This window comes from Talpa occidentalis, unplaced genomic scaffold, assembly GCF_014898055.3.
Source record: "Talpa occidentalis isolate TD23 unplaced genomic scaffold, MPIMG_talOcc4v2.1 talOcc4.17, whole genome shotgun sequence".
Taxonomy (NCBI): domain Eukaryota; kingdom Metazoa; phylum Chordata; class Mammalia; order Eulipotyphla; family Talpidae; genus Talpa; species Talpa occidentalis.
Genome location: NW_023601754.1, coordinates 10744694 through 10772549, shown reverse-complemented (window position 1 = coordinate 10772549; position 27856 = coordinate 10744694). Strand labels below are relative to the sequence as shown.

At 46.8% G+C, this 27856-nt stretch overlaps 1 protein-coding gene across 10 annotated transcripts in view; it reads right to left on the bottom strand.

Moving 5' to 3' along the window:
- Positions 1–1337: 1337 nt before the first annotated feature.
- The window catches only part of ZNF23 (zinc finger protein 23), a 71813-nt gene continuing 45294 nt past the window's right edge, over positions 1338–27856 (bottom strand). Inside the window, exons 3-10 of one of the 10 annotated variants that reach the window (XM_037516079.2) lie at positions 24070–24133; positions 23277–23404; positions 19906–20019; positions 13768–13837; positions 11494–11620; positions 10797–10907; positions 1628–5645; positions 1338–1503 (exon numbers count right to left, since the gene is read on the bottom strand). In XM_037516079.2, the coding sequence (XP_037371976.1) occupies positions 3850–5645; positions 10797–10907; positions 11494–11620; positions 13768–13800 (2067 nt within the window). In that variant the 5' untranslated portion in view covers positions 13801–13837; positions 19906–20019; positions 23277–23404; positions 24070–24133 and the 3' untranslated portion in view covers positions 1338–1503; positions 1628–3849. The other 9 variants (XM_037516080.2, XM_054696986.1, XM_037516082.2 and 6 more) reach the window with 9 other exon arrangements.

Here is a 27856-nt window from a genome sequence, read left to right as displayed (position 1 = left end):
TTCCCCGACGGGCTCACGCTCCACTCAACTGAAGTGGATCACGGCGAGGCCGCCGGACCCCGGGGGCGGCCTCCCGGGGCCGCGAACCCGCAGGCCCAGGCCCAGCGGCGGAGCGCGCGGCGGGGAGGGCGCCTCCTGCAGGAGCCCGGCGCTGACCGAGACCCGGGGGCCCAGCAAGGGGGCGCCGGTGAGCTCGGCGGGGACGAGCCCCCAGTTGGAAGGGGCACAGCCCTCAGTTGGAAGAGTAAGGAAGGGTGGGGAACTGGGGTTCTCCAGGCCCCCCTCACGGTGCGTCCTCTCTCTTGCCCATCCCGCTCCTGGGACGCCTCCAACTCACCATCCCTTACCGCGCACCCTGGCCAGGAGCGCATGGTGGGGGCCCGTCTCCCCCCAGCTCCTCCTCTGGCTCTTCCTACCCGCCGCACACCCCGCCCCCACCGCCCTGAGGGGGACACTGGGGCCCCGAATCCTGCTCTCTGTCCTGGGAGGGCGTCTGACCTCCGCAGGGACCCGCGAGCAAAGCCCCCGGCCTCACCCGCGGGCCTTGACAAACCTCTCCTCGCGGGTCTCCGCACGTGAGCGCACAGGCCGGGCCTGAGGTGGGGGGGGGGGTTATGCTTCTTGCGGGGAACGTTCGCCGAGCGCCACAAAACCTTCCGCGTCACCGCCGGCCTCTGGTCTGCAGGGGGCGCCCCAGGGCCCCAAGGACCTGCCCCGTGTCTGAGATCAAGTCCGCTCCGGCCTCCACGCTTACCCTCCGCCGATCCACGGGAGGATTTTCCAACAAGAACTCAGACGTGTTTGCCCAGGACTCTGGGCCTGCAGCAGCTGCTCAAGGGATACCCCTGGGGATCAGAGAGCAGCTGAGGGGGTCCCGAGGGGACCCTGCAGTAGGGTGGGCTGGGGGTCCCCTATCCCCACCCCCGCCTGCGGTGAGCCACTTGCCCACCAGGGGCAGCAGGAGGCCAAGCTGGCGGCCAGTAACTCCTAATGGCTTCTCCCAGCCCCTGAAGATCTCAGGCCCTGGACGTGCGGGCCCCGTGTCCTGCCCCTCTCACACCGAGACCAAAACTGAATCCAGGGCGAGAAGGCGCCCGCCGCAGGCCGGCTGAGCGCGCGGGCCCAGAGGCAGCCCCCGGGCGCCCCCTCCGCGCGCCGGGGCCCGGGCCTTGCGGGCCAGCCTTGAGGCGCAGCAGGAGCACGTGGGCGCGGGGCTGCCAGGCCTGGGGCGGCAGGAGACACAGAACGAGCGGCACAAGCTCGCCTTACCGTGGTGGCCGAAGAGCCCAGAGAGAACCGCTGTGCAAATCCTGCAGCCGGGAAGGGCTTCCTGGAGGCTGGGCTAGGCTGCGTGTGGGTGGGATTTCGATGAGGAGGGGGGGGGCACACTTCGGGATCACTGGAGCCACCTGGGGACCCGCGCGCACAGGGCACACGCTGACAAGCGAGCGGTGGGAGGCGAAGCTGGAGCAGGAGGGAGGCTCAGGCCGGGCGTCTGTCTCCCTGTGAGTAGGTGGAGGATTCAGGGCCTGGCAGCGCCGGTCAGACCCGGGACTGCAGCCCCTGGCGGCTTAGCAGGTGTTGGATTTGCCGAGGACCACGTGGTCTGCAGGGAGCGTGGACCTACCTGGCTGACCCTGCTGCAGGGAGGTGGATGGGCCTGCAACGGTTTGGTTGAATCCAATGGACTGTCTGAGGAGCAGGATGTCCTCAGCTCCTTGTCAGGAAGAGGTTGCAGTCAAAAGTGGAGGTCAAGCACAGGCAGGAGGACAAGAGGATCCAGAAGGCTTTTCTCAGAACCCCAGCCCCACGCAGGGCAAGGGCCACTGACCCAGGGGCGCTGTGCTGAGCCCCTTGCGCCAAGTTGGTGGGACAGAACACTCAGACTGAGGGAGAAAGGCCCATGGCTCCAGATGAGAAAAGATGTGCTTTGTGAGAGGACAGCGTTCTCCAGCGCTGAGGCTCCTGTCTTCTCAAGGCCTCCACTGGACCCAGGCAGTTCTGCACCGCAGCAGTGATCAGAGGTTACATCTATCAGGAATCCAAGGGCCATCAGACTTCCCACAGCTTTGTAGGCATCTTCCTTCTTTACCTTCCTGTCACTGTGACCTTAACAGAAACTGCCCTGCACAGTAACAGACTCTCGAGCCGTCTAGGTGGGAAGGGCCTAGAGCCCCAGAACTAGCCCCCACCCTGCACCAATCTGGAGCCTGAGGCCCAGAAAGGCACAAGGTTACACAGGGCGCTGGTGGCAGATGTGGGACATCGGGTTCTGTCCTCAGTTATTCTCAACTCGTGCTGGGGTCCTGCCACAGCAGAGAAACTGCTGGATCCTGCTGAGAGCCAGGGCTGTGGGGCCTCCCAGGCCCTCCCTCTCCTGATTGCCACACCCACAGCCCATCTGGAGGCTTTTCACAAACCAGGAAGTTGGGGTGAGCCAGTGACTCACGCCTTTGGCATGCATCTTCTTACACTAGATTCAGTATTGGTCTCTGTGAGGGGCAGGGCATGGGGCCTGCACTTCGAGGGCCCTGAGAACTGCCTCTCCTGTGTCCAGGGTGAGGGGCAAGGGGCCCCATCAGCCATTGATGTGCTGTGTGGCCAGGTGGAGCACCGCCCATGTCTGGGCCTGTTCCTCCTTGATGAGGACTCTGTGCCCTGGGTGCTTCCGGGTCTCAGTGTGTGGTCTAGAACTGCCCAGAGAAGCAGGCTTGACTGGTCAAGAGGAAGGGGGTCCTGCTCCTTCCTGTGTTATGGGGGTTCCAACGTCTGAGTCCACCTGCACTCAGGGTGGGGCACGGTTTGCACAATGTCATCATCCCTGGGACGCTCTGCTGAGGTCCTAATGCCACGCCATTAGGAATGGAAACTTAGCGGTACTCAAGGCAGCACTCCCAGCTGACACTGGCACAAGTTATAGTGCAGGATCAGAGATGTCTGGGTAGGTAGGGGGTGGCCTGTGGCTCTATGTGAACCTGTATATGTTGGGGGAGGGGGTGTCTGTGGGGTAAACTTTGTAGTTGCAGGGCCTGTGTGTGTTTACGTCTGTGTGCAGATCTTACATCTGTCCAAGAGAGGTTTGAGAGCTTCCTTTTATATTCACTCTTCAGAATACAATCGAGACGGAACATCTCAGTCATCAGTATGTGAAATACTGCACTTTTATTTCACAAATTCTACAAAGGTTATTTCCACTTTTGGTGCTTTTAAAAACCTTGTTTGGGATTAATTAAAACAAAAAACATTTAATTTTCAAAAGTCAATTCATCAATATTTTCCTTATGGTGGGTTTCTGGCTATTATGATGCTTAGAAAGATTTTCTCCATTCCATGAAAACATTCAATCATCTTTTTAAAGGAAATCTTTATTAGTTTTTCTTCACTGCAAAAGCAATGCATGCTTATTGTCAAAAATGAAAGGCAAATAAATTAACTTAGGTACAGAACATCTTTATGAGTTTTCCTATGCAAGAACAAGGTTTCTCTCTCTTCCCCATTTATTCAAGTTTCCATCTGTGGTCCTCAGTAGAGATTTGTTCAGTAGAGATTTGTAAACTTTCCCCAAGATGTCCCACATAAAATTTATTTTTAGAAAATCTATTTTCCTTCATGCCATTGAGGATGGGATATTTTTTCATTATATTCTCCATCTGGTTGTTGGTACAAAACAATTTTGATATGTTAACTTTTCAACTGCTCTTCATTGTTGATTTAAAATTAAATAAAATGGAAAGGATTTCTTTCCATGGGAAAGTTCTACCATGTAGATTTCCCTCTCAGGGATCTGTTAAGGTGAATCTGATGATCCAATTCAGCATTAAACTTGACTTTTCCACATCCTTCCAATTATTAGGGTTTTCCTGCAGTATGGCCACTTTGATGCTGACTAAGTTGGAAATTAAACCTGAAGGCCTTCCCGCACACATTACACACATAGGGTTTCTTCCACGTATGGACCGTCTGATGTATAATACAGTCAGAGCTATAGCTGAAGCCTTTGCCACACTCCACACACCTGAAAGGTTTCTCTCCAGTATGGCTTCTCTGATGCCGAATTAAATGGGCATTCACATGGAAGGCTTTCCCACACTCCTTACACTGAAAGGGCTTCTCTCCAGTATGTATTCTCTGATGTACGATGTAGTCAGAACTACAGCTAAATGCTTTCTCACACTCTATGCACTTGAAAGGCTTCTCCCTGGTGTGTATTCTCTGATGCCGAGTTAGCTTGGCATTGATGCTGAAGGCTTTCCCACATTCCTTACACTGATAAGGTTTTTCTCCAGTGTGGCTTCGGTGGTGGTCCAGAAGGTTTCTTTTAGAAGTAAAGCATTTCCCACACTCGTTACACGCAAAGGGCTTCTCCCCCGTGTGACTCCTCCGATGCTGCAATAGTTTTGCGTTAACACTGAAGGCCTTTCCGCACTCATTACACTCATAGGGCTTCTCCCCAGTGTGGATTCTCAGATGCTGCCGAAGCTGGGAATTACACCGGAAGGCTTTTCCACATTCATTACACTTATAGGGTTTTTCACCTGTGTGGATTCTCTGGTGCTGGTTTAACTTCCCTTTGACACTGAAAGCTTTTCCACATTCAGTGCACTCATAAGGTTTCTCACCTGTGTGGGTTCTCTGATGCTGAGTGAGTTTTGCATTATTACTGAAGGCTTTCCCACATTCCTCACACTGATAGGGCTTCTCTCCAGTGTGGATGCTCTGATGCTGCCTAAGCTGGGAGCTGCACCTGAAACCTTTCCCACACTCATGACACACGTAAGGTTTCTCTCCAGTGTGTATTCTCTGATGCTGAATTAACTTTGCGTTGACATTGAAAGCTTTCCCACAGTAGTTACACACATAAGGTTTCTCCCCTGTGTGGACTCTCTGATGTGTGAGATATGCAGAGCTGCAACTAAAGGCGTTCCCACATTCTTTGCACTGATAGGGCTTCTCTCCTGTGTGGATTCTCTGGTGCCGACTTAGACTCCCATTCACACTGAAGGCCTTCCCACACACGTTGCACCGATAGGGCTTCTCCCCACTGTGGATTGTCAGATGTGTGATGTAATGGGAACTGTAACTGAAGCATTTTCCACACTCCACACATTTGAAGGGTTTCTCTCCACTATGAAGTCCTTGATGCCAAATTAATTTCGCATTAACACTAAAGGCTTTGCCACACTCCTGACGCTGGTAGAGCTTCTCCACAGTGTAGCTATCTTGATGTTGATTAAGATGAGAGTTATTACATTTAAAGGTTTCTTCTTCACATTTGAAAGCCCTTTCCCCAGTATTGGTTATTTCACACTGAGTAAGTTTTGTGTCAAAGTTGAAGGCTTCCTCCAATCGTGTGCACTTAGGGGGCTGCTCTTGAGTGGAGATAGTATGACAGTGATGCAAATTTGGACTTTGATTTAAACAGTGCTCCATAAGGTTTGTCTTATCTTTCACTGTTCTATCAATGACATTATTGTTTTCTTTTTTCCTACTTCCTACTGAGTGGACTTCCGGCTGTTTCTCTAGAATACAAGCTTCTGAAAAGTCTGTTTCTTGGAAAAAGTTCCTCTGACGATCAAATGATGTATTATCTTTTTCTTCATACATCTCCTTTGCCAAATTATTGTCAGTTTGGATATCAGTATTTACTAAAAAAAAAAAAAAAAAACATAAAATCTCATGAAGAACCATGTTGGAAAAAGAAAACTGGGCTACAAAGAACAAAGGATTGTAGTTATCAAGGGGCCCAAAGTCAGTTCATATATGCTGACATGAAAAGATGTCCAGCTGACAACCAATGGAATAGAAAAACAGTTGAGAAAGGGTATGTAGAGTGGGTTCTGCAATAAATACAAATAAAAAGAGCCAACATATATGTGTATACCCTAGAAAACTTCTAGAAGAATACACAAGAAACTTTGTAAACTGGCACAGGAAATTTGCTAGACTCCCCCTCTGGTGAATCCTCTCACCCTCCTGCACATCTGGCCTGTACTCTGGTTTTTGTATAAATAAATAAATCTTTAAAAAAAAAAAAAAAAAAGATCACTGTCTCAAAACCAATGACCAATAAAATGAAGGTTGAAAATGATAGTATTAGAGCAAAATTCTAGATCTTGTCCTCCAGGTCAGCATTTTTTCCATCACGTTATACCTCACTACATTTTGCAGTCGCTTCCCTGTTATGCCTACATTGCTGTCCCTTGATAATAAAAATGAAAATTTCTTGAAAAGAAAAAGGTACCGGAACCAACAACATCAGGCAACCTTGGGGGTGGCAAGTGTTAGCAGCACCAAGAAGCTAAAGGGAAAGCATTTATTTCTTCACTTAGTTCTCAAACTCCAGTCTTTCCAAACTTCCTGCTTCAACTTCTTTTTTTCTTTTTTTTTAAAGATTTATTTATTTATGCCTACAAGAGCTGGGGCACAGGCCAGAGATGAGGGGGGTGAGAATTCACCAGAGACAGTGTGGGGAGCTGAACAGGCAGACTGAGTGAAATACACTGCTGAGGGGAGCAGCAGTAGAGACAGGAGAGGTCTGCTGCACTATGTGGGTTGCTCCCTGGCCAGGGATCGAACTTGGCCTGCAGAGGCTGCAGATTGCTTCATAGTGCAGTGCTTAACCCTTTGCGCCACCAGGGAGGCCCCTGCTTCAACTTCTTTATTCTTTACTTCAGAAACTTCTGCTAATGGGCCTCTGTTTAGGCCCATTTGAGTCCTTAGACCCCATCTCTCTCAGTCCCTGGAGAACACTGCTGCATTCACCTTGCCATTCTCCCTTCTGCTTCTTCCTTCAGTTCTAAAATTGATCATTCCCTAAAATTGCTTTATATAATTCTATTAGTCAGTAGCAGAGAATTACCAATCTCTGCATCTGTTCCAAATGTCTTAAAACCTTCGCCCAAAACTGTTTCCTCCAGTGAAGGATAAAAATGTACTTTCAGTGGCAAACTTAGTGTAGTTTAATACACAGGTTTATTTTTAATGATGTGCACCAGAAACTTAATGCAATATCACTTCAACTGAAAAAAAAAATTTAATTGCCTCTATTTTTTGTCTTTCCTCAACCACATGCAATGTTCCACACTCTAGTATTTCTCACTCACCATTAATAGACCCAAATGTCCTGAATTTCCTACCAAGCATTTTCAAAATATTGATCTTTTCTCAATTATAAAAACAACATTCATCTATAGCATCAGAAAGAAAATTGAAATTTATAAAGAAATTTTAAAGAATTTAAAAAGAAAATTATAAAGAAAATGAAAATTACCTGAAATATAAACCTAACAAAAACTGCTAATCTTCTGATGTTTCTCCTGCCCAAGCATTTCCCTAACCTGTATTGTTTTTTCAAAATTGAAAATGAAAATATTTACCATGATCATTTGCCAGTGTCTTTAGTCTATAAAAATTACTCAGCGCTATCAAGCTATTGCCAGCTACTCAATTACTTTGTAATTGCTAAACAGTATTCCACCCTGCAAAAGCACCTTAATTTAACTATTTTCCGGTGATGAAAATTAAAGTTATTTTCAGTATTTTTTTTAAGAATGTACTTTTTTAAAAAAAGATTTATTTATTTATGCATACAAGAACTGGGGTACAGTCCAGAGGGTAAAAGGACTCACCAGAGACAGAATGGGGAGCAGAACAGGCAGGCAGACTGAAATACACTGCTGAGGGGAGCAGCGGGCGAGTCAGGGGAGGTCTGCTGCGCCATGTGGGTCAGCTCCCTGGCTGGGGATCAAACTCATGCTGCAGAGGCTGTGGATAGCTTCATAGAGCTGTGCTTAATCCCTTGCGCCACCAGGGAGGCCCTTCAGTACTTTGTTTTTATATAAAACTTTGATGAATTCTTTCGTGTGTGTGTATCTTTGCCTATATCTGATTATTACGATACAGCCCTAGAAAAAAGTATCCAGATTATTAAGTAGAAACTTTTATTTTAGAGAGGCATGTATTTTTATTTATGATTTATTTATTTGTTTGTTTGTTTTGTTTATACATGCACTGGGTACAGTCAGAAGCGCGGGAGGGTGAGAGAATTCACCAGAGCCAGAGCTGGGAGCAGAGCAGGCAGAAGGGCGAAGAAGAGAAGGCAGAAGGGCGGCAGGAGAGGTCTGCGCGCCATGTGGGACCCTCCTCCGGTGGCCGGGGAGCAGCCGGGGATCGAACAGGCACCGCAGAGGTCGCGGGCAGCTTCGCAACCCAGCGCACAACCGCTGCGCCACCGGGGAGGCCCTAAGTAGAAACTTTTAAAAGGCTCTTGATATGTATTGCTAAAGTACTTTCCAGAAAGACTACCTATTCATATCCACCTCCAGAAGTCTCTTCCTGTTTTATTTCACTGTTGTCATCACTTACTATAATTTTATTATTCTCAAAATGATAGTGTGAACATTCTTTTTCACACTGATTAATACTAGTATTTCTTAGTGCATCAAGCATTTACAATCTTTGCTAATTCTTCTGCACTAATCCCATGGTGTGGCATATGCTACTGGTCACCTAAGCAATATTCATTCTCCCTTTCATCCTTACTAGCACAGCCTCCATTTTTGGGGAGGTAGCAATAAAAACAACAGCTAAGGATTACATTTTCCACCATTCTTGCATTGAGGATGGCCATCTACACAGCAAATAAGATTTAAACAGAATTTACCAAGTGAGGTTTCTGAAAAGGCTTTAAAAGAAAGTTAACTCTGCTAAGATGGGCCTTGCTCCCTCCGCCCTCTCCTTCCACCTGCCTCAAACCCGTGACATGCCGCATCCCAGTGAAGCTACACAGACTGACTAAGAGAATGTCTCTGTGCTCAGCTAAGGTTGTGATAGGTCCTTCAAAAACTGCTGCCTATAGAATGAAATCCAGGCTCCTTCCATGAAGAATCTCCACAGTATCAAGTACCCCATTTGCCAAGCACTTTAAACTCTCCATTTATGTCATTCCTGGTCAGAGAACACTTGGTTATATGATCACAAGGAACAAAAACCTACTGAAAACATGTGTTTCACTGAAATGGGCCTCCATGGTGGCGCAAGGGGTTAAGTCTCAGCACTATGAAGCTATTGGCAGCCACTGCAGCATGAGTTTGATCCCGGGCCAGGGAGCAACCCACATGGTGCAGCAGACCTCTCCTGACTTGCCCACTACTTCCCTCAGCAGTGTGTTTCAGTCAATCCGCCTGTTCTGCTCCCCACTCTGTCTCTGGTAAATCCTCTTACCCCCACAATGTACCTTTGGCCTACACCCCAGCTTTTATATGTATAAATAAAATAAATCTCTGAAAAAAAACAAATTCACTGAAAGAATGAGTGAGAATCAGATGGATTCCAAATTCAGGAAAAGCTGAACCTTAGGAGAAATGGGAAGTCATCAGGCAGCTCCTTGGCTTGAGCCAATGAGAACCTTGCTACTTCAGTGTGTTCTGGGAACCAGAAGGACTGGCCTCACCTGGGAACTACACAGAAATGCAGAATCTTGTTCCCCAGCCCAGACTTACTCGTGTATATCTATCGACTCCAGGTGATTGTTTGCACATCTGAGAAGCAATGAATTAAGAGCACTTCCTCTCTCTGCTTATTTCCTACAACTTACTATGCACAGCTGTCTCTGCCAAAAATGAATAATTAATATTATTTAAAAATATTTGAGTATGGGGCCTCCCTGGTGGCGCAGGGGTTAAAGTCTCAGTGCTATCAAGCTATCGCCAGCCACTGTGGCCCGAGTTCAATCCCCGGCCAGGGAGTTGACCCACATGGCGCAGCAGACCTCTCCTGTCTCGCCCACTGCTCTCCTCAGCCGTGTATTTCAGTAGATCTGCCTGTTCTTCTCCTCACTCTGTCTCTGGTGAATCCTCTCACACCGCCCCACCCCCCACCTCTGGCCTGCATTCCAGTTCTTATATGCATAAATAAATAAATCTTGGTTTTTTTTAATTTTTTTATTTTTTATTTATTCAAGAGCTGGGGTACAGGCCAGAGGCGTGGAAGGGTGAGAGGATTCACCAGAGACGAAGTGGAGAGCAGAACAGGCAGACAGACTGAAAGCACTGCTGAGGGGAGCAGCGGGCGCAACAGGAGAGGTCTGCCATGCCATGTGGGAATCTCCCTGGCTAGCCGGGAATCGATCCCCCAATGTAGAGGCTGCAGACAGCTTCACAGCACTGTGCTCAACCCTCTGTGCCACCGGGGAGGCCCCATAAATAACTAAAATTTTAAAAAAATGCTTGAGAACATACTATAAGCCAGGAACTTGACGTCTCATTTAATCTTCAACCTACAGACTAATACTATTAACTTGTTTTATTATTATCCATTTTCAGGGATGAGTACACTGATTCTTACAGAAATCAAAGAGTTGACCTGCTCAAAGTCACACAACCAGGAGGTAGTACAGCTGGAACTGGACATTGAAAGTCTACTGTGAAACTATACTCCAAACAATCAGGCTATGCTGCCTGTCTATGTGAAAAGACTGTTAGTTCTGTATCTTCCATATTAAGTGGACAATGCTTAGAAAATAGCAAGGACCCCAAAAATGACTAAATCCATTAATTTTGTTTGAGAAAAGTAGACTTCCTAAATTAGAGTTGAATGAGGCACTTGAGAAAAGATCTGTTCTTGGGATTAGAAAGGTCTCAACAGTACCTATCTCTCCAACACATCAAAATTTATTTAAATTTCATTTATTGTGCATCTGGCCAATAAATGCGGCATGCCCACAGGCTGCTAACATTGACTTTCTTCCTAGAGGTTGGTTTTCCCCCAGCATAATGGGCAAGACATGCCTCCCTTACCTGTCCAAAGGGGTTGGGGGCCTGTGCCTGTTCCAGAAGCCAGTGGAGATGGGCCCCCAAGCTCACCTCCCTCCAGTTGTGAAATCACAGCAGGTTTGAGAAGTGGAAATCCTGTTTGGGGGAAAGGAAAAGCAGAAAGAGGTGAATTATGCCCCACAGATGAGTTCCTAAGCTTCCTCTCAGATTATGTCGGCAATGGAGAGGGAAGGTAAAAGCCCCAGGGGGTTGAGCCTAAGGAAAGTGGGGAGGGGGTTTTGGGACGGTGGTGGGGGAAGTCGGGAAGGGCCCAGATGGTCTCAAGCAGGGCAAATGGGGAGATTCTACTCAAAGAGTTAGAATATTTAATTTTTTTTTTTTTAACCTTAACCTGAAATATTCAGAATACATGAAATCTTTGGACTTAAGAACTGCAGGCAGGTTGCAGAAGAATCTAATAACACTGCAGAGCAAGAAATTTTCACACTGTGTCCAAAACAGAGCTTTATAAAGTGGATTGAAAGTCCACAGAACCCCAGCAAAGGCCTGTGTTAGTCCAAAAAGGTTGTGTGGTTCATCCTTCTCACGACCCTTCTGTTTAGGGAACCAGGAATCTCAGTCCCTGGGGGGGTCTCCCTCAGTGAAGGATTACCAGAGGCCCCTGCCTACAACCTGCACGGGGAAGCCCAGGCAGAGTCTGGGTCACAGGGAGAGTCCTTACCCAGGGAGGCCACATTCCCATAATTCTCCAGCATCACATCCCTGTACAGGGCCCTCTGTTCAGGGGACAGGCCATCCCACTCCGTCTGGGTGAAGTACACAGCCACGTCCTCGAAGGTCACCGACTTCTGAAACAACAGGTTCCTGCTGCCCTAGGGCCAATTCCATGGCTCAGGCCCTAAGTGAGGGGCAGAGGGCAGTATAAGGGCTTGGGGAGGGGCTTGTGAGGGACGCAGAATTAGTAACTGTGGTAAGAATTAAGAAAAAGCATCTGAAAAGTAAATCACAGAGTATCTGACTCCTCTAACAGTAGAGAACATTGTGCCATTTTTTTACATTTATAAAAGATAATGTTAAGTTAGAATGAAAAATAAATGCTCATCCCGAGCTTCCTAAAGCAACTCCGTTCTCTGGGTTAGACCAGGTGCTCCCTGGCAGAGGCGGCTCAGCACCACCCACCTGCACTCTCGCTTCATCTGCTGGAGGTCTTGGCTTCTCCATCCTGCTCCCAAGGGCCTAACCTCAGCCCGGGGCTGGCTCCCCACATCTCACCCTCACACAAACCTTGAGCCCTCTCCAAAGAACAGCCACAGCTTCCATCTCAACCAACCCCACCTGACTCCCATCAGAGACACCCCCACATCCCACAGAGGTCATGCAGCCTCAGCCTCTGCACCTCCAGCAACTCAGTGCCCAGATGGGCTGGGGAAACAGCCCCACTGTGCTCCTAGATGAGCCTCACTGAACAGCCAACCTTTCCTGTTCTCTCCTAGTCAAGTGTCACCCTTTCCAGTCTCACTCTAGAGTTCTCTCTCTCTCCAAGAAGGTCTGAAAAAGACAGACCAGCCAGCCCACTGGCCGGCCACTCAGCCACCCTTTTCGGCTTCTCTTTGCCACGTGATGCGGTCAGCACAGGCTGTCGCTCAGGGCGACGCTGCCTGGTGCTCCCCGGAACAACTCCTCTCTCCTGGGCACCTGGAACCTCCAGCTGCTCTCCCTCTATCCACGCCAGCCTTCTGTAAAAACCCCGGGGATACACCAGTGGGGATTCACTTCCTTCTCCACTCCTCTGCCGGGATGGGCCTTGCATGAGTCTACTGATCCGCACCCATCCACGATTCTGATACAACCTCTGGGTGTTCCCAGCGAGTCAACCCCTGTGTGGTCTTGGACAGGTCAAGTAACTTCTCTGCACAAAACCAAATGCCTCCTCTGCTCACTGCCTTCACCCGTAAGCTCCTCCTCCTGAAAGTAAACCTCTGCTGGTGTCAATCACCCAGGCCCATCCATGCAGGAAACCTCAGGGGCTAATTCTCGGTCTCTCCCTCCCCTTGCCCGATCCCCAATCCTGACTATGTCCTACAGATTTCTGTAGGACCGCCTGACTTGGCTCTCTCCTCTTAACTACTTTTCTTGACACAAGCCCAAATCGCCTGGCCCAGAACTGGCCACCTCACCTTTGAATCCCTCCCCCTAGTTACTCCCTATACAGCTGTCACAAATCTGACAACATTAACTTCACCAGTTCCACATCTGTCCGGGGACTGAGCAGCGACCTTGAGCAAGTCACTCTACTCCTTTGCCTTCATATCTTCGTGGCAGAACGAGCACACACAGCACCTAACTCACCTAACTGCCAGGACGGAATGTGCCGTGCAAGAGCTTAGTATATAGTGCCTCAAATGCTCCGTTGCGACACTCATCATTCCCTACAGCCCATGGAGAGTTTCAGGAGGTCCACAAGGTCCCTGAAATTGTACATAAAGTTTGGTTCACAGATTCCTTTCTGGGGGAGGGTGCAGGGAGCTTCAGTTTGAGCGCCTGCACCGCAAGTCCTGAAAGCCTCTGCAGGATACAATGAGACACGCTGCCCCACAGATAGGACTTCCTTTCTTTCCCCCTTCCCTTACCCGCACTTCCCCTCCGCCCTGAACTACAGGCACAGCATCCTTTCTGCTGGGCAGCTCCTGCTATTTCTCTTCCCCACACCTGTCCCTGGCAAGCAGCCTCTGCAATGCTCCCACGCCCACATCCACTCACATCTCCTCTTTGCCAGCGAAGCAAAGAACCCCAATACACAGAAGGCTCCACTATGTCTTCAGGCATGCTCTCCTCTGCCTGACTCCCATCCCTCCATGTCACCAGCTGCTCCCACAAATTCCAGTCCAGCAGGCAAAGTGTGGAGGCCCCCTCCAGCTTTCATCACAGGCCTAACCAGGTTCTCTTCTTGTCTTCTTCCCTTTGAAACTGCTCAGAGGAAGGACCCACAGCTCACCTGGGGCCAGGCTGTCAGAAGCATGGCTGCCATTCCCTGGCCTCCCTCTGAGAAAAGGGCTGAACTGGAGCTGAGGAAAAACAGAGGCACAGCATGAGGCAAGCCACCCCCACCAGGAACATGACAGTCCCTCAGAAGATCTTAGCCACCCGAATTCTGAGAGGAGTGCAAGTAGGAGCTGCCACAGGAAGGGAGTAAGCTGTTCTCTGGCTCAGTCCCCAGCCTGATGACCACTGCTAGCAATAAGACAATTTGTGTGTGCAGAAGTAGAGTGTAGACTAGAGGTATGAGGGGAATGAGGGGATTCACCAGAGACAGGGTGGGGAGCAGAACAGGCAGACTTACTGAAATACACTGCTGAGGGGAGCAGCAGGAGAGACAGAGTGGTCTGCTGAACCATGCATGTGGGTAGCTCCCTGGTCAGGGATCGAACTCAGGCCACAATGGTGATCGCGCTGAGACTTAACCCCTAGGCCACCAGGGAAGCCCCAGACAATTTTTAAATCCTGATCATACACACTTAAGTGTTTACACAAAATGTATGCAGGGTCTGATGTGTAATAAACAATGACTCATATAGCAGTGAGTCAGCTCAAGAACCAGCATGACCAAAGTCTTTGACTGATTTTCTCTAAACAAGCGTCAACAAGAGAAGCAGAGCTGTAGCCCCAGTACAGAGGCTCCTGAGGCAGCATCCAGAGAAGGGCATGGCTGCTCCCCACATGCTGCCTGGTTCCCCCACACACAGCTGAGTGTCTTCGAGAGTCCCAATGCCGCTGCAGAGACCTTGGGAGGTCTGCCTCCCGAACGATGCAGGCTTACCATGAGGAAGCTGGGCCAGAAATATGGTACCAGACTGGCTCCTCTGACTTCCCAGCCTTCTCAGAGCTAGTAGGCAAGGCCATGGCTCCCTGAGAGGGGATCACTACAGGACCCCATGATCCAGCACCCCTCGCTCATTATAGTCAAAACACATGGACTGGTCATCTGATTTTAACTGCTCCTAAAGTTGCCTTTGAAAATTTTGTATTTTCCTAAAATATTCTATTTTCCAGAACGTCAACTTCAGTGTCGTCATGGAAAACACTGGTTCATGATTCTTTTCATTTCCTCTGTATCCAGAGCTACTTTGCTGTTTCTACTTCTTTTGAGAGTATGTGCCTTTGAGACCTTCCCCTTGGTTAATGTTATACTCTCAAAGCATCCCCCAGAATTCATTTGCGAAGACCTAACCCCACTGTGACTATATTTGGATCCATGCGGAGACAGAAAGTTAACTGAGGTTCTATGAATGGGGCCCTCCTCTCACAGGGCTGGTGCCCCTGTAATATTGACAGTAATGAGACACAGAGCACTGTCTCTGCCCTGAGAGGACACAGCAGAGGGCAGCTGCCTGCTACCCAACGAGAGGGTTTGCACCAAGAACCAAACGGTCTGGCACCAAGATCTCCAACTGACGGCCTCCAGAACTGTGAGAAATAAATTTCTGTTGTTTAAGTCAGTCTCTGGGATTTTGCTATAGCTGCCTGAGCAGATGAATAAAGTTAGGTCAAATTAACAGTTTATTTTAACGTTGTTCTCTTTTATTGACGAAGAATCAGCTTCTCTATTTATTGGAACATCATTCTTTTTTCTGTTTTTAATTCACTGAGTTCTTGCTTAGTTTGTTTCCCTAAGTCTGTAAGAGACACCATGTGTGCTGCTCAAAATCCCCTTGTCTCCCTCTCAGCCCTATTCAGAAGTCAGTGGATAAATACTTTCCTCTTTAGGCCCAATGTAGAAATCCCACAGCTCCTCAAGGATCCTGCAAGATAAAGCACAACTGCCTAGAGGAGCCAGCCTGCCATGGCACCCCTGTTCTGGCTGTCCTCACTTCTGTTTCACTCCCGTCTTTTTTTTTTTTTTTTAAAGATTTATTTATTTATGCATACAAGAGCTGGGGTACAGGCCAGAGGTGTGGGGGGTGAGAGGATTCACCAGGCAGACTGACTGAAGTACACTGCTGAGGGGAGCAGCAGGTGAGTCAGGAGAGGTCTGCTGCGCTACGTGGGTTGCTCTCTGGCTGGGGATGGAACTCGTGCTGCAGAGGCTGTGGACAGCTTCATAGGTTGCATCTTAACTCCTTGCGCCACCAGGGAGGCCCCTCACTCATGTCTTTCACTCTGCCCTGTACTATATTCCAAATAAATGGCCTGAACACAACTTCTGTCTTATGTTCTGTATCCCGGGGAGGCTTTTCTTCTACCTTCTTGAGGTTGCGTGATTTATTTACTTATCATTATTTACTATTTGGCAACTAAAGTCTTTAGGGTCATAAATTTCCCTCTGAGTACTCAATTCAGCCACATTATAAGGTTATTTATATTTCATGTTTTAAATTACTAGCTTATTGCTAGTCAGGAACTCTTTTATCTCTGAACAAAAGGGTGTTTAGGACAATTTGATGTTGTTAATTTCTTTGTTCATAATTTCTGGCTTTACCGCCAGGTATTTAAACTCATCTATTTACTTCTGCTTACAAATTTTTTAGGACTTCTGTGTGTGTGTATGTGTGGTGGCAGTGTCCATTTGAAATATATTTTATGGATGGTTAAAAAGAAAACTTAGTTCAGGATAGAAGAATATATAATTCTACTTTAATTTAGTAAGTCGACTGTACCAATTTTATTATACAGGATTTTACTCCATAATCTTAGATTATTTTGACCTAATTAAAATCTGAGAGCCAGGAAAGAATGAACTCTCACAAAACACTGAGCCCATATGGATCATGGGCAAACCCTTTCAAATCTTTAATAAAGAAATAATTCTAGCATGATTAAACTGTAACAAAGAATAGCAAAGCAAGTTTTCTGACCCTTTTTATGCCGGCAGTGCAATATTGATACAAAAGCCACAGACCAGTCTCATTTATGAGTATTCATGCAAAAATCCTAAATAGTAAGGAATAGATTCCAGTACTTCATTAAACAGACATACCATGACTATAAAGGATCGTTCAATGAATATACGTAAAACTCAATATTAGGATATACATTAGTATCCTGATGTACAGGATAAAAATAATCTCCACCTAAACAGCTGTCAAAGGCATTTGATAAAATTCAACATTCATGCCCAAATTTTAAAACTTAATACTCTAAAGTATTAAATACTCTTAATACTCTCTTATGTAGGAGATATGTACAAAATTATCCACATCAGCAATATTTTCAGAGCAAAAAACTGCAAGCAAACGTCCACTGAGAATAAGCTGATGTAGTCTTTTTTTAAACAAAGGAACATAACCCAGCAAAAATGAACAACTCACACACATCATGAATGAATCTGGATAGATAATATTCAACTATGCAAGTCTTAGATGACAACAGACACTATGATGTGATTTCCATAAAACAAAAAAGCAAAATTAAACATACTGTTTACAACATATATACACATCAAATTATTTTTGAAAAAAATGTTAAGGCTGTAACAAAAAATTCAAGGCAGTTGTTACCTCTGGGGTGGGAAGCTGGGAGTTGGGTTGGGGAGTACACAGCAGCAGTACTGGCAATGTTCCCCGTCTTAATGGGGTGGTGTGTTCACTGATGCTGTTTCACTACTAAGCTTCTTAAATGACATGCTAGATGCAGTTTCTGTATAATTAATGATATTTAAATATGTATACCTATCTGTATGATATGGGGTGGCTTCCAGAATACACTGTCCAATGAAAAGAGCAAAGTGCAAAAGGCAGTATGCTACCTTTGGTGTTTAAAAAAAGGGGAGAGGGGAGAGTTTACAAAAATTTATGTATATCTGGTCATTTGCGCAAAAAGAGAAAGGATAAACCAAAAATTAAGGAGAATTGTTGCCTCCTTAAACAGGGTGAAAGGAACCCAGAAAAAGAAATAAGTTGGAAGAAAACAGGTAGAAGGGATGAGAGGAATTAACACCTTCTTCTGACTTGCCAAACCATACTAAAGTTGCACATATCCACATTAAAATACTATACACACACACAGAAAATCAACCAAGCGGGAGAGGGTGGGGCTGACAACCCAAAAAGGAGTACAAACAACAGCAACTGAGCCTAACTATACTACAATTGCTGAACAAAACCACACTGAAGAATTGGAAAAGAACATAGTAATTTTAGAAAACAGTATTTTGACTAAAGTCGAAAAGACCTCCACCCAAATATTGTCCTCTACTTGGTGAATTCTCATTTCAGGAAGATACGAATTAGCAATTCTGGAATTATTCTATGTTTATTCTAGGATTGAGCAAATCAGCAATTAAATCGCAGAAAGCATTCCCAGGTCACCGTCCTCCCAGCCAGAAAGAAGCCTGGCTGTCACCTTTCAGTACTGACCCCGCGCAGGTTCCCTCTGGTCCCGGGACGCCGGGAGGGGCTGAGCCTCCGCCTCGCGCCCTCACGCCGGCAGCCAGGGAGCACCATCCTTACTACCTAAACACCCCTACACGATCTCATCACCTCAAAAGACTCGTGATAATGTTATAGGGCAGCCCCAATATTGAACGGGGTGCCTGGCTGTGGGTCCTCACCCGCGCGCTTAAAAGGGACTTATTAATACTCCACTACAGGCATACACAAAAGGTTAATAAAAGGCTTATTTACAAGGGAAAAAGAAAGAAGGAAAATGTACAACTCAAGGAGAAAATAGGGAAATAAAGTCTTTAATGCGTCCTACCCGATCCGCCGACCTGGAAACCCAAAGGCACTCTCAGAGCTGGCCGGACACTGCGAGCTGGCGGAGAGTCAAAATGGGGGACCCCTCCAAGCCCACGTGTCTGGCTTTATACCCACCTGGCTGCTTCACCCCACCCTCAGGTCCCAGCCACCTTCCCTTGGGTGGTGATGGGATTTGGAGTTCCCAGTGTCTTTTGGCTTTGGCCTGGGGTGGGGGTGGGGTCCACAAAGCCTATATGGGATTAGCTTTAGGACATCCTTTTCCCCCTAACAATTACACCTCAGGCTGCTCGATCCCTGGATACATTCCACCTCCGGCTGCTCCAACGCATCTTCCCGAGAGCCCAGAAGCTTCCTTCCCGAACAGGGCAAGCGCCAAAAGCTCCGGGGGTCGCGGTCCTGACAGGGAAGGGAATCTATTCGGCCACCAAGTCAAAGCGTGACACGAGAAGGGGAAGCGGGCCCGCGGCCGCCGGCCTGGCCCTGGTCGCAGACGCGGGCGGCCCAGCTCCACCCCGGGCGGCGGCGCGTCCCAACGGCACCAAGAGCTCCGAGGCCAGGGACGCAGCCTGCCCGCCACCGGCTGATACTCACCTCCGCCGGGGGCGGTTCAGCGGCGCGGCCGGAAGTGCGTCACCAGGCCCGGCCGGGCCGCTCTAGGAGCCGCGTCGCGCTCCCTCGGTGGTACTCTGGCCCCGCCCCCTGCGGCCGGAGCTGGGCGCCGCAGGGGCGTCTCCCCCGCCAGAGCCGACGCCCTCGCGGTGGGCTGGGGCGGGGCCTTGGCTAAGCTGCAGGGGCAACCGGATTTGGGTGTCTCCCGGCGGAACCCGTGGCTCACACGCTGTCGGACCCAAAGCCCCCTTTTGGTTACAAATATGTCGTAATGACATTTCATTCTCCTATCATGAAGCTGATCGATAATGGCTTAGAAGACCATAACATAAATAACCTACATTTAAAAAATAATGTTATATCTTAACTGTAATAAAGGAGTGGTTAAAGGGGAATAATAATTAAAAATAGATATATTTTTAATATATGAAAATACAAATCTGTGAAAAGTTCTTTTTTTTTTTTTTTTTTTTTTGGCAAAAGGCTTGGAAGTCAAAGAATGGGTTAAAAAAGAGATGCCAGGTGAGCAGTAAGCGAAATGAAAAATGGCATAGCTATAGTAATAGCTTACAGCAACTACATTAAGACAAAAAATATATTAGGGCAGGGTTCCATTTCAGGCAATGTAGGAAACACTATAAAGTGGTATCTAGAAATGTAGGATAAGATATGATCTACAGCATTATTTTAAACACTCGACTCACAGGAAAGCATGGCCCTCACATAAGACTTCAGCGATTCAGGTCTACCCCTGCTAAACCAGGCATACCCAGAGGCCAAAGTGAACAAAAACTTAGTGCTGTCTAGTCAGTAAGTCCAAAATCACTTACCAGTTGACTTCTGAAGCAGTGTGATAGTGGGAATGAAATCGGGGGGTTCTGGCTCCTCGACTGACTATTTGTGAGACACTGGCAATCACTTAGCTTTTCAGAAACCACACTCATCTGAAAAATGGCATAATATAGTTGTTGTAAATACCATTATGTAGTTTTATTCAAAGTACATACAATAGGACCTGCATTCATTACTTGTCCAATTGACTTTAACATCTTTCCTCCTCCACCTTAATTGTGGGCCCAATCTCCTTTTCCATTTGTCATAAAGGAATAGATACTTAATGCATAAGTTTGTAACTGTGGCATCATTGTTAGGAGGAGAAAGAGGCTGCAGTGCCTCTTTCGGTTTGGCTTGCCTGACTTCACCAAAACTTGCTAAAGTTTTGCCACAGTGAAAGCATACCCAATCCATTATTTTTGAAAAAGGGTTAACAGTGGAATGGTAGCAAGTTAGGAGAGGGTATATATCCAGTTGCCTATCTCCAGGTAAATACAACATATCCTTTTTCTCACACCTTTTTGACTAGTAGCTTGCTTCTGGTATATACCTAGGAAGAACCTTGAGTAGTATTCTCTGTATAGCAGGATAAGGTATCAGGTATTTCCCCCTGACAGAAAAATACAGTGGTACCAAGTCTCAAACCCACAGGGCTCCCAAGGGAATCCAATGAACAGTTCTGAGGCTGATATTTTATGCAAAGAAGACTCTCAACTCCCATACTGTCATTAAAAAAAAAAAAAAAAAAAACCTTCTAGGGTCCTCCCTCATGGTGCAGGGGTTAAAGTCAGCATTACCAAGCTATCGCCAGCTACTGCGGCCTGAGTTCGATCCCCAGCCAGGGAGCTAACCCACATGACGCAGCAGACCTCTCCCGTCCCACCCAATGCTTCCCTCAACAGTGTATTTCAGTAGATCTGCCTGTTCTGCTCCCCACTATGTCTCTGGTAAGTCCTCTCACTGCCCCCCCCCCACCTCTAGTTTAAACCCCAGTTCTTGTATGCATAATGTCTCTTTAAAAAAAAAAGCTTCTAAAAAAGAATGCTGGCTTTAGGGTAATATGGTTACCAGGCACGCAGGAGTCAAAAGTTTCAGGAAATTAGCAACGTGTTCTTGGCACTGGTCACGGACAAGATTAGGGCAGAAAACAGGGACGCGGTGGTGCTGTCCAAGGTGCTAGTTCTGACACGCTCTTGTTTATGGAACTCTCCAAGGTTCTAAGTCTCAACACTCTGGTAATGCTCCTCTATTAAACTAGACCTGTTGTTTTAAGTCACCAAGTAAGTATTAATTTGCTACAGAGCGATGAGACTAATACATTAATCATAACTGATTCAAGGACAGTTACTCAGTTGGAGAGGGCTTACTGACAGCAGTGCTGTGGCTGACACAGTGTAGGTTTGGGGATTCTGGGGTGCCCCTCTCCCTGTCCTATAACAAGACTACTTTTGAGAATGGGCTCACTGATGCGGGCATAATGCTGTAGTAGCACTGAAAGTTGCTAGAATTCCTATTCACTGGTGTTATACAGTGGCAACCAGAGTTCCCCACTGTCACAATAAGTTTCCCCATTACTATTACAATCAGGGAAAATGCCAAGGTCTTAGCTAAAGACTTTTCACAATCATGCCCTAAACATACCTTTCTCCTTCATCGGGTTTGTTATTCCTGAAGACTTAAAAAATAATCGTTACACTGATATGGCTTGTATTAAGTCAAGACTCTTGTTTCAAGGAAAGAAAACTTAACTCAAACTTGCTTGAGCCAAAAACAAACAAACAAACCCCAAAACCCAGAGGTACTTCCACCTTCAGACAGACTTTAATGTAGTTGTTTAAACATAATCTTCAAGGCTGACTACTCTCCAACTTTGAGTGGTATTCTGCTGTTTCCCCTCATTCTCTCAGCCTCCACATGTACCTAGGAGTTCCTCTCAACTTTAAGACCAAGGAGAAGAGAAGAGTATTTCTCCCAGCTCATTTTTACCAGACCTGGGATTCTACTTGGCCCATCATGGGTCACCTACTGATACCTGAACCAGTAGCTATGGCCTGGGGGAAGGAACCTGTAGCTAAGTCAGGCCTGTGACACATTCAACTTCTGAAGGGGAGATAGAATCCAAAAGGAAATTTAGTACATTATTACCAGTAGAATTGGGTAAAAAATTCTGAGAGGACAAAACGACAAAAGTCCAGCACAGCCTTCTCTCCAGAGTAGACATAATCTAGCTGGCTAGAAGTCCTAGAAGAGTTTTCATAATTAACACACTCAAAGGATTTCTTTCCAGCATGATTCTTTGATGAAGAAGATTTCTCTTGCTAGTGAAGACTTCCCCACAATCATCACATACACAGGAAGCCTCTTGACTATGGCTTTTCAGGTGTCTTTGTAACTGTTCTTGAGCACTAAAGGCCTTTCCACAATCTAGACAACCAAAGGGTTTCTCTTCACTGTGGACTCTCTGGTGCCAAGTTAGTTTAGTTTAGTTTTTTAAAGATTTATTTATTTTTATACAGGAGCTGGGGTACAGGCCAGAGGTGCAGGAGGATGAGAGGATTCACCAGAGACAAAGCAGGGAGCAGAACAGCCAGATGACCAAAATACACCTGAGGGGAGCAGCGGGCGCGGCAGTAGAGATCTGGTGCGCCATGTGGGATTCTTGCTGGCTGGCGGGGATCAAACCTGCACTGCAAAGGCTGTGGACAGCCCCACAGCACTGCACTCAACCCGCTTTACCACCGGGGAGGCCCTTGAGTTAGTTTTGTATGAAAATTAAAGTCTTGCCCACATATTTTACAAGAATAAGGCTTTTCCCCTGTGTGAATATACTGACTAAGATGCAATGTCCTTCCAAAGCTTTTGCCACACTCATTATATTCATAGGGTTTCTCTCCAGTGTGGATTTTCTGATGTCGAAATAGCGGTGAATTACAAACAAAAGCTTTTCCGCACTCATGACTCTCGTAGGGTTTCTCCCCAGTGTGGATTCTCTGACGTATCACCAACTCAGAACTGCTGGTGAAACTATTTCCGCACTCCTCGCAGAGATAGGGTCTGTGGATTCTCTGATGCCGGATCAGATTCGCATCATCATTAAAGGCTTTCCTGCACCTTTCACACTGATAGGGCTTCTCCCCAGTATGGATTCTCTGGTGCCACAGCAATGAGGAATTGCCATTGAAGGCTTTTCCATACTCATGACACTCAAATGGCTTGTCCCTTTGTGAATTATCTGGTGTCTAACATAGTAAGAAAAGTAGTTGAAGTATTTTCCACACTTTTCACACAGGAACGTCTTGCTATCACAAGAGATTCTGGGAACCTTTCTTGTAATAGTTTTCACTGTGGGCATTTTCTGGTGCTTTACCAGTTCACATGCTTCCAGGAAGCTGGGTTTCTGAAGAACATTTTCCTGCTGCCCATGTGACATTATGTCTGTTTATTCAGAAATTTCCTGTGTTGGTGTTGACTCACTGTTAACGTTGGTCTCAGCATCTGACATAACAAATGGAAAGCATGAAAGAGCATCGAAAGTTATAGCACTTTCAGAGGTGACTTTTCCAACCTCCACATCAACTTGCTAGTGAGACAAGGCTATTAAAATGAAAGTGCGAGTATAGCACAGTACAGATGAGGTGCAACAGGGTATTGGTGTACAAACAGCGAAGACTGCTCCTTAGGCAACTTCAGGCATTATATTTCAATGACTTCTCCCTGGTATGCTCTAGTATCACTGACTTTATGGTGCTGATAAGTAAAACACTGAAGATGATACAGGTCTAACAGCAAGACTTGGGGCTAGTGAGACTCCTAGTCAGAAAGCAAAGGCAGGCCTCCCCACTCAGCTTCTGGTGAATCCTCTCGCCTCCCTCTGTCTGAAGGAGCTACCAAACCTAGGACCTCCAGCTTAGAGAGCTTCAGCAAGCAGGAGGCTAGACTCCTGTTCCCAGGACACTCGATCCAGGCCTGGCTTGCTGGGCTTCTGGTTGGCTAGCCCTCACCATCTTGCCTTTGCCCCAGCACCATCCTACTGGAGAGAATCAATAGGGGTCTTCCTACTGCTTTGACTCTCAAGACTTTGGCCACAATCACCCCTCTCACACCCCCATTTCCTTCCAATAAGAGCTCCTGAAGGCTGAGCCAAGGCATCCACAGCTCACCTGGTGGCGGCCTTTCAGAGACATGCTGCCATCACCTGGGATCCCTCTCAGTAAAGGGCAGGGGCTGAGGGAAGAAGCAAAGAGAACCAAAGTGAGCCTGGCCCAGTCAAAGGTTCTCCTTTAAAACCACCAGTCTGCCCAAAGCAGCAGAAATCATTTACCAAATGCCAACTGGGTAAGTGGTGTATAAATATTTCTTTTTAATACACACCATAACATGAAGTTTGCTTTCTGAGAAGACTGAGATTTTAAGCAGTAACATGCCCTCAGTCACTGGCACCTGTACTCACCAACATCATGCAAGGCTGCCTGTCCTAGGTAAGACATGAGCACATCTATGAGTACAGGGTGAATATAAGCTCACAAAGCAAAAACAAGCAAAAGACACACACACAACCCCCCCAAAAAAAAAAACTTGAAGCAAAACCTAACAAGAGGAGACCAACTTTTGTTTTTAAAAATAAAACTTTACTAAGAAACATAAAAGGTTAAAAAGAAGTATGTGTGGGAATGAACAATGGCTCTCCTCTCACTTGGTCCCACAATAATCCTCTGAACCCTTTTTGTTTGTCCCTAATGAGAAAACTAGGCTAAGAGAATACTTTCCTCTACCAAGGGGACTCAGCTGATGAATGGATGACCTTGGATCCCAAGCCCATGTGCTAGATTCCAAAGGTCATGCTTTTACTAACTACATCGAATTGCTTCCTTTTGTAATGCCAACAGGAGCTCTTTTGGAACTTGTTAAAGTGCTTCTAAGGCTACTAAGGGAGAACAGGTAATAGCAGCCAAGAGAATTCAGAAAAAGAGTCTTCTGAATTTTCTTCTTAAGAGAGAAAAAGTCTACCTTTACTAGGATCTGGGGGCAGACATATTTTTTTGTCTGTCACCCCATTCTTGGACATGACATGGATTCCTGAAACTGATCAGCAAAATCCTGAAGTCACCTCAACATTGCTATTGTTTTGTTACAGGGCAGGGAGAGGGGCACTCCAGACCCGGCAAAGCTGCCTGCTCTAAATGGGTTTTTGCCATCTGCCGCACTGCATTAACACAAAACATAGGAGACCTGGAACCTCCCCCTTTCCTGGGGACCACCCTATTACAGTTTTAGCTTTATCATCCATACAGACACTTCGTACTCTTGTCAAGCTGCCAATCTGTCAAAGAACTAGCATCTTCCCTAAATAAACGCATTGTGTGCTGTCACGTCCTGTTGGTCTCATCATGGATCACTTAATTCCTTTCCTTTTTTTTAAAAAAAAGATTTATTTATTTATTTATACAAGCACTGGGTACAGTCAGAAGCGCGGGAGGGTGAGAGAATTCACCAGAGCCAGAGCGGGGAGCAGAGCAGGCAGAAGGACTGAAGTACACTGCTGAGGGGAGCAGCGGGCGGCAGGAGAGGTCTGCGCGCCATGTGGGACCCTCCTCCGGTGGCCGGGGAGCAGCCGGGGATCAAACCAGCTCTGCGGAGGCTGCGGGCAGCTTCGCAACCCAGCGCTCAACCGCTGCGCCACTGGGGAGGCCCAATTCCTTTCCTTTTATAGCCACACAAACCTTTCCATTTTCTCGCTCTGCTAATTCAGGACTTTTGTACCTACTGTTGCCTCTGTATGAACACTTTACTCCAACTTTAGAACCTTTGTATTTGCTACTCTCCAGCAGCCCAACCCTTCCTCACATGGGTAGTGCCAGTTTCTCCTTCAGATCACACTGTCTCTGTAGACCTGATCTGGCTCCCGCATTACACTACCAACTCACACTGTTTTCCTTTCCTGTACACTGCTTCTCCCAGTTGGAGATTATAGACTTAATTGCACTTTCTTCATCCAGCAAGGATTTACTACATATATTTCCCAGGAGAAGTGTGAGACACAGGAGATAGCTGGAGGGGAAAAGGTACAATGCCTTCTGGGCTGAAGTTTAGAAAGGGAAAGACATACATGAAGCAAATATGTAAGTTTAAGATCACGATTTTGACTGGGACAGGGGAGACTTTATCCTACATGGGAACGTTTAAGAATAGGAATTAACTAGGTTAGAGTATATCCAGGCCTCCCTAGTGGTGCAAGAGGTTAAGACACAGCACTATGTGTGTGGAGATTTCTGGACCTAATAAACATAGAGCTTCCATAGGATCCAGCAATTCCACTCCTAGGTATTTGCCCAAAGGACACAGTAACATCAATTCCAAAGAGCACCTGCACCCCTATGTTTATAGCAGCACTGTTTACAATAGCTAAGCTTTGGAAACAGCCCAAATGCCCAAAAATAGATGACTGGATCAAGAAGATGTGGTACATATACACCATGGAATATTACTCAGCATTCAAAAAAGATAAACACATGCAATTTGCAGCAACATGGATGGCGCTGGAAGGGATCATGCTCAGCGAAATAAGCCAGAAAGAAAAAGAAAAATACCGGATGGTCTCACTCATAGCAGGAATCTAGAAAACTTAAATAAGGGACCAGGAAAAAGAATAACTATAAGAAAGAAAATATCAAAATCAACAAACAACTATGAACCAGAGACACTCTATGGAGGGTGGGGGGCGGGGAAAGGAGGGATTGGGGTCAAAATAATAGGGTTGCAATTGTATGGGGAATATAAAAATAAAATTTAAATTAAAAAAAAAATTAACACAACAGAAAACCCATCAACTAACTAGTGACTGCAATGTTGATCAAAATTTACTGGAATTGGGTACTTCCCAGAAATCAACTCCATAAGCACAGAATCTCTAGCCAACACATCCAGGGAAGCAGCCCACCACTGCCCCATCCCTGAAGGAAGTCCACAGACACACAGACCATCTTAGATGGGGGCCAACATCCCATCAAGCCCCTTTCTCTTTCTCCCCCTTCCACCCCCAGCCCGTGACAGTTCACAGCTGGCATGCAGGAACACAGCTCCTCTAGATAGAGCTGGGATCCTTCGGTCATAGGGTTCTGTCCTTGGCATATTTAACTGACACCACTGCCCGGTCAAAAGAACATTCTCTGCAAGAGGCAGTGGGTATAGAGGTCATCAGAGACAGACTGCCCTGGATTGAATTCCAACTTAGTCACTACCGGCTGTGTGACTGTGAACTACAGTCTTCTCATCTATAAAACCTCATCTACTTCACAAGTTATACTGAGAATTTGAGATAATATTAAAAAAATGTAAAAAAAAAAAAAAAAAGACACAGCACTATGAAGCTATCCGCAGCACTGCAGCACAAGTCTGATCCCTGGCCAGAGAGGTGACCCACATGGTGCAGCAGACCTCTCCTGTCTCGCCTGCTGCTCCCCTCAGCAGTGTATTTCAGTAGATCCGCCTGTTCTGTTCCCTACTCTGTCTCTGGTGCATCCTCTCACCCCCCACACCTCTGGCCTATACCCAAGTTCTTAAATAAATCTTTTTTTTAAAAATGAGTATATCCATTACAACTAGCAAAGATCCAGATAAAGAAAATAATGAAAACAAGCAATAAAGATATAGAGAAGTGGATACTCATACATTGCTTGTAAAAGTGTAAATATACAGGGTTGTAATGTCACCTCAATAAAAATGAATAAATAAAATAAATTAATGTTAAAAACAGAACAAAGGGGCCTCCCCGGTGGCTCAGCGGTTGAGCGCTGGGTTGCAAAGCTGCCCGCAGCCTCTGCGGCGCTGGTTCGATCCCCGGCTGCTCCCCGGCCACCAGAGGAGGGTCCCACCTGGCGCGCAGACCTCTCCTGCCGCCCGCTGCTCCCCTCAGCAGTGTGCTTTGGTCCTTCTGCCTGCTCTGCTCCC